This window comes from Myzus persicae, unplaced genomic scaffold, assembly GCF_001856785.1.
Source record: "Myzus persicae strain clone G006 unplaced genomic scaffold, MPER_G0061.0, whole genome shotgun sequence".
NCBI classification, from domain to species: Eukaryota; Metazoa; Arthropoda; class Insecta; order Hemiptera; family Aphididae; genus Myzus; species Myzus persicae.
Genome location: NW_019102984.1, coordinates 146,084 through 159,069, shown reverse-complemented (window position 1 = coordinate 159,069; position 12,986 = coordinate 146,084). Strand labels below are relative to the sequence as shown.

At 27.9% G+C, this 12,986-nt stretch overlaps 1 protein-coding gene across 1 annotated transcript; it reads left to right on the top strand.

Moving 5' to 3' along the window:
* Positions 1–1,042: 1,042 nt before the first annotated feature.
* LOC111033525 (E3 SUMO-protein ligase PIAS2-like) lies at positions 1,043–9,848 on the top strand. Its single transcript, XM_022314302.1, has 4 exons — positions 1,043–1,308; positions 3,483–3,541; positions 7,519–8,172; positions 8,235–9,848. The coding sequence occupies exons 3-4, from the start codon at positions 7,524–7,526 to the stop codon at positions 9,179–9,181; spliced, it is 1,596 nt and encodes a 531-aa protein (XP_022169994.1). The 5' UTR covers positions 1,043–1,308; positions 3,483–3,541; positions 7,519–7,523; the 3' UTR covers positions 9,182–9,848.
* The last annotated feature ends 3,138 nt before the right edge of the window (positions 9,849–12,986 follow it).

Genomic DNA, 12,986 nt, shown 5'->3' with positions numbered 1-12,986 from the left:
TCTTTAACTCTGTGGGATAGGATTCTGAAAGTTATTGTAAAATGTATTGCTGAGAAATAGTTTTGAACTAGATACTGGAAAAATTCATTATAAATGGTGGGTTATGGGTTATTTTTCATCCCACTATATGCCGCAACAGTTAAGACTTTTAGACGTCTCGCCACTGTCATTTGCGATCTTGACTTTCGATATTCTTACGAGCCACGTCACTCGAGATTTGTTTTTCTTTGAGGTCTTTGTTTGTGTATTAATTGTGATTGTGTCATATTTAATATTTTTTATACATTTGTATAGTGTATACTGTATACCTAAATTAATTTTATTTTAAATAATTAAAATTAAAATTGGACCCCAATGATGGGTACAAATATAATAATAATGGCAGTCGAAATGGAATCTCGTAAGTATGATTAATTATAAATACCTAGTTATTATGCCAACTTAAATTAATTGTAATGTGATTGTTAGCTTTACTAGTCAAATAATTTATTAACTGCATTACTTTACTTCTCAATACCGGTATTACCATTAATTATAGAATAATCAAAAATAATACTAATAATAATAATCAATGCGATTTTTATATAATACATAGTAACATTTATTACTGAATAAAAAAAAAAGTATTAACTATTAACTCATTTTTAATATATTGTTATCAATGTTGTTACTTGTGTTAACATATTTTACCATTAAGTTAGAATATAAATCCGCTGAAAGCGCTCTATGATCTTAGGTATTTGGTAAGAACATTCACGGCTCGCTTCTCTCCCGGTTTCGTAACTCAACCATACAGTATGGTCCATACTACCTAAAGCCGTCGCGGCAACCAAATAAATTGACCAGAACTGATTCAGAGCTGGATTATTTACCACTAGCGCTTGCGAAATGATGTGTGGCGAAATATAGAAACAGGATTTACGGTGCGCTAGTCGCCGCCGAGGTATTTGAGCTTAACGCCACTATAACATGCAAGCGCTAGTAGTGAATTTTCCAGCTGTTTTCGGTATACACTATTTCATGATTAGTCGGGCAGCACTATCATCTTAAATCGCGGAAGAAACCGAACAAAGCGTTCGGTTACATTTTTCATAGGTTATGTCACGTGAAGATTTCGTATAACCCGCGTTCACTGTTTTAGTGTTTTGTCTAGTACGACGGCCTACCTACGTTGGATTACCGCATTCAGTGGCAACAAACAAATGAAACGTTCTTGACAAAATTGTGATATTTAATTTCATATTCATTGGTCATAGATAAATTAATAAAACAAACCATTCGTCAAACTCACGGTCGTTTTTGTTACATGTAAGTATTTTTATTTGATCCACTGAATAAATATTGGCGGGAGTGAAATTGTTAGTCATTAGAATGTTAATTATGTATCAAAATACTCAAATGAAACAAAAAATGAATCAAACAATGCTGTATTATGATACTAATTGCCGTTCTTACAATAACAGGTTAAAGTTAACGGACACTTAACAGGCGATAATTTTTCCGATAGTAAAATTTGTTGTTGAGTTAACCTAAACTTAACAGGACATTGTTAGAATCAGCCTAAGATTGGCTTGTAATGTAAGAACATCTGCACTACCAAAAATAAATAAATATTGTCTTTTACTATATTCATGTACCTACACTTTGTATACAAACTTGTTCACTCCAAGGGCATCCGCACGGTGTGCGAGTAGGGATAGTTTTTTTTAGGTAAATTATCATCAAGCCCGCATAGCCAGACCAAATCACCAAGTGGGGCAAACAAAATTTTAGGTTGGACATTAGAAATAAAAACCCCTAAATAATACATATTATGCATATTTAATTCTGGTTTTAGTGTGGTTGGGCAATGCCCCTCCGTGGCTGTGGTACTGATTATCTTATAAAATATTATACATTTTTTCCTTCAAATATTTAATTTTATGATAAGGCTACTGCTAGCTGCTGGTTGCAGCTGTAAACATATTAATAATTTATATTAAATAATAGGAACCGTCTTTTTGCCATTATTTTTTTACTGTTTTCTTGTTTTTTATGACTAGTGATTAATTTCTACAGTAGTTTGTTTCTATAATTATTCTTGGCAACACTCTAGAGACATAAGTTCTTAATTCATTAAAATAATTTGGATCTTAATTTGTTTTTGTGTTAACATCTATTATATTTATTTCATAGAAGCTTGAAATATTTAATTTTATAAATAACCCAAAATCATCAAGTCAATGGTGTCATTTTATTTATAAAGAAATGCATTTTAAATTTTAACTTGCCTTTTAATTAATTAAAATGAGTGGTGTGTGATTAATTTTTAAGTATCTACATATTTTAATTCATAAATAATTTTTACATTCCCTACCTATATGAAAGAAAACACGCCACAAACAATACTTATTCACTAATCAGAATATCAGATACTAAAACAAAAATTTAAAAATTTAAAATGTTTGCCTCCCCCTTGACAAATTTCTGAGAGCACCCATGACAAGGCCCAAGGATATTAATGTTTTAGGTAGTTCTATTCAGTGGATACCTGTTCGTCTAACTGTATTATGATTGGATAAAGTGCATAATTCTTGTGTTGATCATAGTGAAGTCTTTCAACCTTTCTACCTATTCATTATTTTTAAACAAGATGCTTCATATTATTTTCCTTCTTCTAAATAGTATTACTTTACAAATTCATATTTAGGAGCTTAATATTTGATAATTGTTAACAATTTTCCATTTTTTATTTATTGAAGAAAAAATAAATATTTTTAATAATGAAAGTAATCGGTAACTAGAAAATAAACTTACCTTTAAATTGTATAATAGGTCGATTCACTCTTATATCAAAATTTACAGCTCACTGTTGAATCTGGTGAATGGAAATTTGCTATAAGCGACGTCCTCTTAACACATATATTGTTTGCTTTAAACTTTACTTTATAAACTTAATTTAACATTTAAGTATTAACCACGGAATATATTTCATTAGGTATATATTTACTGTTTAAAATGTTGCCTACATTCATTAATTTTACTGTAAACACAACAATGATCACTTACTTAACATAATAATAATATTTATTTCAATATTTGGATATTTTCAATGATCAACAAATGTAAATACAAATTATAACATAAAAATGACATAATAGATAAATTATGTTAATCCATAGGTAATTATAGGTAGTTAGTTAAATGATTACATTGAACATTATTTTCATAAATTAAATATGTTTTATTTACAACATTAAGAAATAATTAATTTATTGTTAATTTATAATTTAGTTACTGGTATTGATTAACAACATAAATAAAACAAATGTAGTTTCATACAACTAAGTTAGTAAATAAAACATGTTTAATTGTAAAAAAAAATCTATTTATTTAATTACAATACATCAAAATGATTATAAAATTAATAAAATTACTAAATATTGCTTTTGCATACCTATACTATAAAATTATTAACTTTCTGTTTTTAATTTTTTTTTCAGGTACCAAATTGGTATTTATAAATTCCATTGAAGAACGAATTCTAAGACACGAAAAAAATGTAAGTAGTTAATCCTTTTTAATGTTGTTGTAAGGTGTTCATAATCAATATTAAGCATTTTCATTTGAAATGTATCCCTTATTTCTACTTTAATAGTACAATATTTAATTAATGTCCAAATAAATACAATTATACATTAAATTTGTTTGATTTTAAACACATTAACATCTCAAACTTCCTGTTACTCTACATATCTTTTTAATCTTCTTATCTAGTCTCTTGGAATTGTATGGCACGGCGGCCCGCTGGTGACTTGTGTTTGTTTAAATTTGAAGCGTGTTTGCTTAAACTAACCACGTTGAACAAACACTTATCAAAAACCTCACTAAAGTTTTCATTAATCTTCCGATTGATTCCATTGTGAAATGAGCACTAAGAAATTATAAATTAACTGTTTTATATCATAGATAGAAGATAGATGGATTTACTTTAAATGATAAACAATAAGTATGATGCCTCGACTAAGTGAAATAGGGATTTATTTTTATATCCATAGATAGATACAGTTAGATAGATTGTAGAATTTGACTTCTGAGAACATTTCATATCTACATGCTGATCAAACACATAGTTAGACGGACAAAAAGTTATGGAAACCCACAGTTTACCGTGCTGTAAAATATGTATACGTATAGATATACAATTTGTACGTAAACAATTTATTTTTACAATTTCAACCCTTTTAAATCAAATTTTGAAAAATCCTTTCTTAGTGGAATTTGATATTATAATATTAATCCATCCTCAAAATTTCAATTTAATACTTAAATAGGTTTGGCTCTGCGTTAATTATTGCTAAAGTAACTTTCCTTTAAGTATAGAGAAGATATTATCATGTTATACTAATTGTCTATAACGTTTAATTTAAAATGTAAATAAATGGAATTCAATTTAAATTATTTGTGTATACCTTGTCATTAAAATTAACTAATGTTTTGAGAGTAAATTAATTGGTAATACTAATATGCAAATATATAGGTACTATTAAATGTTTTGAACATTTCCTCTTAAATCCTGAGTTTTCAGTAGAATGACATATTGATAACTGTTTTTTTTTTTGGTTTTGACTGTTTTGACACACTATTTGAACTAGATTTCTCTCTTTTATATGTCTTTAATTCAGTCATTAAACAAGAATGTACATTCCATTAAAATATTCAAGAGAATACTTTTATTTAAATTTAAATAAATACATTAAGATGCAGTAAAGTCAGTTATCATGTTACTATTCTACTACAGCATCTAATCCTTGTGGAAATATGATTGCAAAGTGCAGTAGAAAAATATAATAAATACATAATCTTACAAATTAAGACAACAAATATAATATTTATGTAAAATGTACTATGTAGTTAATATACAAAATTAAACAATTATAATAAAACCTATTAAATTTTGTAAAATTAACTACACAGTACACTTGACATAAATATTATACTTTGGTGTGTCTTATTTGTAGGATTTTGTGATTCTGATAAAATAGTCAATAAAATAAATAATATTAGAATGTCCTCAGAAATCAATGTGCATATTTTAATTTATAACAATTAGAAACAGTGGCTTCTGTTTTCTCCATAATTGTGTTTACTACAACATTACTGTGTATTTACATAAAACGTATTATCAATACAAACAGTAAGTGGCTGGACAGGATGTGGATGTTACAGGGAAAACTATTTTTTATTGAAAATGTTTTTCCAACAATGGCGGTGCTAACTGCCATCAGTCGACGGTTATGAGATATTGAAAATATGTTAAAAACGTATAAATGTACTTACCAAATTATAACAAACATTCAATTGTTTGCAGAAATATTGTGCCTTCTATCACTCAATATATCTTTCAATTTGGAAAATGTTTGTTCTACATCTACAGAAGTGATAGGACTCATTTTATAGCAAGCGATGATTGCAGGCTGTTGTTCAACATTAATATTTTTCATACCGTTTATGCAGTCGTTGTAATTATTTTATGAGAGCGTAACCTGTGTTTTTTTCCACTACAGAGTTAAATTTGTGAACCATAATTTGTCCTTTCTCATTATTTATTTTTTTAAGATTTTCTCCTATAGTTTCAAGTATTTCAATTTGTTTATTGAGGGATAAATTTCCCAATTTTTGGCATTTTAAAAATTTGTTTATACTTCTTTACTTAAATTATTTTTTATGAAACAATCACGACACCGACGTGAATTACACTAACCAATTCAAGAAACACTCAATCAAACAGAACTAAAGTGCTAATGGCTGGGGATTCCAAATTATTATCTAACCAGTAGTTGCTGTCATTTATTTTTACCACGAAACACTATTAAATTGATGTTATTCTAACAATATTATCAGCCTGTGTTCACTTTTTCCTTTTGTATAGTTGAAAACTGAAATATTATCTAGTTTAATTTTAAAAATGCAGAATATGCAATTTTATGCAGCGAACATCAAAATCGTGCAATTTAGAATAAAAAGTGTAAAACGTGCAATTTTGTCCAAAATAAAACTACGTTTAAATTAATCTACTTCTCATGATTCGGATTTATAATTTATTTTTATATGTTTTAAAGCAAAGGAAAAAAAGTTGCAATTGCACTAGAATTCGGTCTCTAGTTATTACACATTCAACTATTATATTTAATTACCTTGAAAATACCATAAATTTGATTAAGTAACAAAAATATACTATGCCATGTATTATTATTAATAGATTCATATCTATGTACACAAAAAGTCAAATTTTTTTTAGCAAGAACAATTACTATGCTTATTATCCTATCAAGAACCTTGTGATTTTTTTCAACTTCTTTATTATGAAAATTTTCCAGTATGACATCTATGTTTTTATTACTACAAGCTCTTAAATAACTTTCACTTGCAGTTTTATGTATTGCACTATTTTCATGCTTCTGAACTTTTAGATAAATGTTTTTAATTTTAACTACTACACCATTAACAAATGCATTTAATAAATTGACTGAAAATGCCATGCAAGTACTACAATATATTTTCTTAGTAAAAGCACAGTGTGAAATCCATCTTCTTTCAACAATATCACCATTTGTCATATTTCGAAAATAAATGTTTCTGGGATCGAACTTAACTTTGGAATTATTTGAAACAATTAGTTGAATAGGATGGTACTTTAAAAATGTTAATTTAGCTATTTGAAACAATTAGTTGAATAGGATGGTACTTTAAAAATGTTAATTTAGCTATTACGAGTATGCTGTCATTTTTATTTGGAGGTACAAATACAAAAGCATCAAAATGTGTTTCAAAATTACCTTTAATATTTTGATGTTCTATTCCAATGTCTACACATATTGATTCAGAATCAGAATCACCAATTGTATTTGTATACGTGTTTGACCTTGACAATGAGGGAAAGAGTGAAACAGGTTGTATAGGTTCTAAACAATTTTTTAATTCCTCATCAACTTTTTCTTTTCCAACTTCAATGATTTGTTCATTGTCTTCATTTATTGCTGCAGATGAACGCTGTATTGAATGAATTAATGCAATAGGTTCTACATTTGATATAGATGTCTCATTGAATATTTCTTTTTCTTCTATGTGATTTTCATAATTTAAGAACTCATCACGATCAACATTTTTAGAATTCGATGAGCACTACTGTATTAGAAAATACAATACTAACATATAGTACAGATGGATCAAAACACAATTTCTTTTGATTTTTGCCATTTGCAACTAATTTTAATAACTTGTATTCTTTCATTTTTCTATTTTGGCTGTATATAGTCTGTGGATAAGCTTCCAAATGTAAGTCCCTCTATATGAGTTCTTTATCAGGTTACTGCATTTTTATTTTAATAAGAATATAAAAAGATTACAGATATAAGAAATTAGTAACCCATATTACATATTTTATTTTAAAGCGGATTCAATATTTTTATTTTATTATTTTAACATGAAAACTACATTTAATAAAAAAGATAAAAATTTTTTTAATTTTGTTTTTAGTGAGGATGAGTAATATCCATGATGAGACTTGTAGAAACATGCTGGCTCAATTCCGGGTTAATGATTTGAAATTACTTTTAAGAGCTTTCGGACAAAGTATAGAAGGACGAAGAACTGAATTACGAAGACGGGCAATGGAATTAATAAGTTCCAAGCCGGCTGACCTTAACTATATAGCATATCTATCAAAAATATTTGATATATACCATTCTATGAATCAACTACAAAACCGACAACAAAGAACGTACCAACTACAACGATACCCTCAACAATCAGTGCAAGTGCCCCGTGCTAGATTACCACAGTTTCCGTCCAAAGTAGAAGGACTCGCACGTGGTTGCCCTACAGATGCAAATATTTTTCCTAGAAATACTGTGGCTAACAATCACATTCAGTATGCATCTGGTTATCAGCCAGTTAGACCCCAAACTGTAGTTCGACCGCAATTGCCCACAAATCAACAAAATACATCAAACCTTGTTTTGAATCCACCGTCTAGTGGAAACAGTAATGCTTCTACTACCATCCCATCTCCTCAAATTGTAGCCAATTACAAGTTCACAAAGCTACCATTTTATGAAGTTATTAAAGATGTAATCAAACCAACTCTTCTCGATGATACAAGTAGATGTATTTTATCAAAATTTCCTGAAGGTAGCAAAATATTTTTTATTATTATATTGTTAATTATATTTATAATATTTATTTTATTTCAGGTATGAGAGAACATGAATTCAAATATACTATGTCAATTGAAGATTTAGATTATATTGCATTGAACCGTGACATTTCCTATGGCAAATCTAATTACCTATTCAACTGTCAGATTCGAATTTGTCAGTTGGATCAAATTGTGAGTACTAAGGTAACTGATGAGTTGCCCAAAGGACTGATTATTAAAATCAATAGTACTGCTTGTCCATTGCCACCTTTTCTCCCGGCAAGACCAGGAAAAGAATCTAGACTAACTTCTGGACCTATCAATTGTGCTCAGATTTTACAGCTTAATCCAATTTCTCCAAACAGAATCACTATATATTGGATTCCTGATGGGAAAAAGTATGCCCTGGCAATGTATATTGTTAAACAAATAAGTGCAGATACTTTGATAAAAGAACTTCGCGTTAATAAAGTGAGGAGTTCAGAAGAGACAAAAAGTGATATCATTAAAAGGTTGACAGTTGTCGATCCAGATTTGGCATCTACATCTTTTAATTTTTCTTTGGTGTGTCAATTGAGTACAGTTAAAATGAAGCTACCGGCAAAATCTATCCATTGTAATCATTTACAGTGTTTTGATGCCGCTACATTCATTCTAATGAACGAGAAAAATCCCAAATGGATATGCCCAACGTGTCATGAATCTTGTTTGTATGATGAAATACGAATAGAAGGTTATTTTTTGGAAATTGTTGAAGAACTTGCACTTCGAGACGACATCAAGGAAATCAGCCTTTTGGATAATGGTTCATGGTTTATACCTGAAAAATGTAAAGACACCAAAAACAAGAATAGTACTATTGATGATACAGTTATTGAAATAGATGACTTTGAAGAATCCACAGAGTCGATAGAAGAACCTAGGCCAGGATGTTCAAAATGGCAGAAACATGGAAAATTAGAACAATCTATTTTCGATTTGTCAATAGATGAGGATGAATAACCACCAAAACAAAAATATTAGCCAGTTACTAAAGTTAAATTAAAACCACAAGTTCAAGTACAGCCACAACAACATAGTTTCAAGTATTTCAATTTGTTTTTTGAGGGATAAATTTCTCGAGAGAAAGAAAAAGAATGTTTTAAAAACATTTATTTTATGCACTCAATACAATTGTTCTATTCTTAATGCAGCTATGGACCAGTCTTTTCAATATGTATTTTATACTGTTAGCTCAATGTAAGTATTTAACATTTTAAATTTGTCAATATGTAGTATGTATTTTTGTATTCTATCAATATCTAATGGTTGTGTAAACACAAGGTTAATGATTTTTTTTGTATTACTATTCATTTTTTCTATAAACTCAAATACTAATATTCAATTTAATTACAGACTGTTACATAAGCAGTCATTATAGTCTATAAGTTTCAGAAATATAGTTTTATAAATGTTAGTAATGCAGAACAATGTTGATGTTAAACCAATATTTTGAAATTAATGTCACTAAATACATCGATTTTTGATATTGATGCAATCTCGATATAAATGTATTAGATTTACATATCTTATATTTTGACAGCAAATTTAACAATTTAGATATCACCAACTATTGAGTAAATGTCTATAAGTAGCCAAATATTATTTAATATCATTTATGTTCATTATTTTTCTATTTATCATATTTTATTTTTTACTATGTAAGTAATAACTATAATATAAAATAATACATTTTTAAAACATTTTATTAAGAGTACAAAAAATCGGCTATTTATGTATAAAGATATGATACCCAAAAATATATTGAGCTGCATCACTTATAGATGTGGCTAGACAAAGTCACATTTTAATTATTATGTTCATGTAATTTTTTTAATTGAACCATTTAACTAATATTAATATGTATATAAGTAAAAGTTAAGGATCAATACATATCATTTCAGTACACCTATAGAAAAAATATTATTCTTTGTAAGCATTTACTTAAAAAGTTATTAAAATACAATAATCAATTTTTATCCACAAATTGAGTATATTCCTTATGAGTTATAATTTAGTTCAGGACTACTCGCTCTATTTTGGTAGGCTTTTACAGGGTGGTGTTAGAGGCCCCCTCATATGTATAATTAATTATAATGTAAGTGTATTTGGCAAATAAATGATACTGAACCGGGTGGCAGAATTGTGCTAAACAATTCCCACCCGTTTCCGGTTTTTTGAACAGAAAAAAAAGAACTATTTGCTCTAAAAGTCTTTAAAATAAATAATTAAAATTAAAAAAAATTAGAAGAAAAAACATTTTTTGTTAAAAAAAAAATACATATTTTAAAAGTGTTATGATGATAAATGATTTAAAATTAGTAGCTATTGATAATTTATTGATTTTAACTGCTTAACCTAATTTAACATATTGATTAATGCAGCTAATATTTGAAGTTGTAAGTCATTTTAAAAAACAAAATTAAACAACTAAACTAAAAAAAATTATTTTGATAATTACTAGTTACTAATTACTAGGCAGCGTTCATCAGATTAACTCGGATACAAAATAATGATTGCCGGGATACATAAAAACATACTAAATGACAATTCTCCATACTTCATGGTTTCTATTTGCATAGTTGTCAAATGTTAATCGACTCATACAATTTTAAGTAATAATAATTTATTTTGGGAAATTTTTTTCATTTGAATTAAGACTTAAAATTGTCAAGGGGTTTTCTTATTCAAAGTATGACGTAGTTACAACACTATAATATTTTAAACTTAAAAAATTGTTTTCTCAAGCTTACATAAAATATTAAGCACCTCAAAAATACAATAAATATAAATAATATAAGACATAATAAACATATTTAATCATTATTGTGTAAATGTAGAAATAACTATTAATGATATTATTTCTAACAACGTTGATCACTTCAGCAAGATTGGTTCAAATAAAAATTATCGTATTTATGAATCTATTTTTCTAAATCCTATTGAGCTAATTAAAAAATCAAATGTAATTAAAAAAATAAAGATTTTTCCTCTGTTTATGAAAATGGTATAACTAATCTATTTATTTGAACCAATACCAGAAGAGTTTTCCTTCCAGTATTCTAAATACTTTCTATTGCCTGATTAAAAAAAAAGTTTTGTAAGTTGAAGAAATTCTACTAAATAATAAATTTCAAAATGAACTTTGTATGTATTTGATATTTTAACATGGTCATAAACATATTTTGATATACAATAAAACCTTTATACTACGGAATCACTTCAGACCTACACATTTTTCCATTTTGTAATATTTTAATTATTTATTAAACGTGAAATCTGGTTAACAGAAAAAAGGAATTCAATTTCAAACATACGAGTATATATATTCCAAAAATGCATATAACTGATATACTTTTAGTTGAATAATTCAATGCTTTTATTAAAATATTTCAAAATGTACGTGAGTATTTAAATTGTATTATTTATAAATTAATTAATCATTCTTGGAGTATTTTCATCAAAACCAGCTAAAAACAACATACCGTCACGACAAAGTTGTACTCGTTCAGTATGTCCCCCGTCTAGACAGCAAATAATAATCCTAGAAAAAAATTGTAAAGTTTTCAATAAAACCAATTAAGCCGGTATCATCATTTTTTTAGTTTGCACAAATTATTTATAGTTAAACATTAATATTAAAAATAAAAATTGTTTGATGGGACAATAGTGACTTTTTTTTAGGATCGTTTCACATGGACGAGTGTCGTACGCGCTCGTTTTTAACTTACGTTGATAAGAAGACGTTATATCCGAGTATGGTGTCTCCGTCTAACAAGTGCGTAATAATAGATCAAATTTTACGCTCGGCAGATTACGTTTAGTTCTGTTAGCTTAAAATTAGAGTAAACTGACTTCTTATGAAAATTGAAGGCAAGATTATTATCTAGGGCATCTCGTAGGCTTTTTATTACACTTTATTTTAAAGCGAGTTATGAGTATTTTAAGATGTAAAAACAATTTACAATTTTAAAATACTCATAACTCGTTTTAAAATAAAAATAAATTAAAAAGCTTTTAAGATGTCCTAGGAAATAATCTTACCTGTAATTTTTATACGAGGTCAATTCACCCTAATTTCTAAGCTAAGCTAAACGTGATGTGCTGAGCGAAAATTTGCCATGTTCCGCACTAGTGAGACGGAGACAACACATGCGGGTATAACATCCTTGTAAGTTAGATTCCGGCGAGGGAAATATGCCATCGACCGAGTTGCGCATATGAATCAAAGGGGTCTACATATTATGCCGTCTCCGTATTACAAATGTAAACCACAGAAAAAACTGTTTTGAGCAGGAAAAAATCGAGGAGGCTAGTCATAACTAAGAAATGAAATTTTCACCACATAAAAAGATGAATGTTGGCTGTGAAATATCGTTTCGATGTCGATGAACTACAAAAAAAGTTATTTAAGTATGAATAACACAAAATTAATGGGTTTTGAAACAATGAGAACTTTTTTCGTAAAAAATGATACTAAAAAAAATAAAAACGATATTTTGCAGATAATGTTCTGTACTATATTGTATATCAATTTGAAGTCTTAATTATAACTACAGCCTGAGTGGTTCTATGCAAAACAGTTTTTGCTGTGCTGTACATTTGTAAGAAATGCGGATGTCTTCCTCTTATTATATCTGTTCTCTTGATTTTTTTGAAAACCTGTCATTAATGTGTAAAGTAATCCAATAATTAGGACAGTCGTATCATACTCATATGACAACAATGCACTTTTACATAACTGTAATAATTCACTTATATAAAGCAA

Coding starts and splice junctions, on each gene's coding strand:
- LOC111033525 (XM_022314302.1), top strand. CDS start 7,524: ATGAGTAATATCCATGATGAGACTTGTAGAAACATGCTGGCTCAATTC. Junction 8,173..8,234: donor TTTATCAAAATTTCCTGAAG/GTAGCAAAATAT, acceptor ATTTTATTTCAG/GTATGAGAGAACATGAATTC.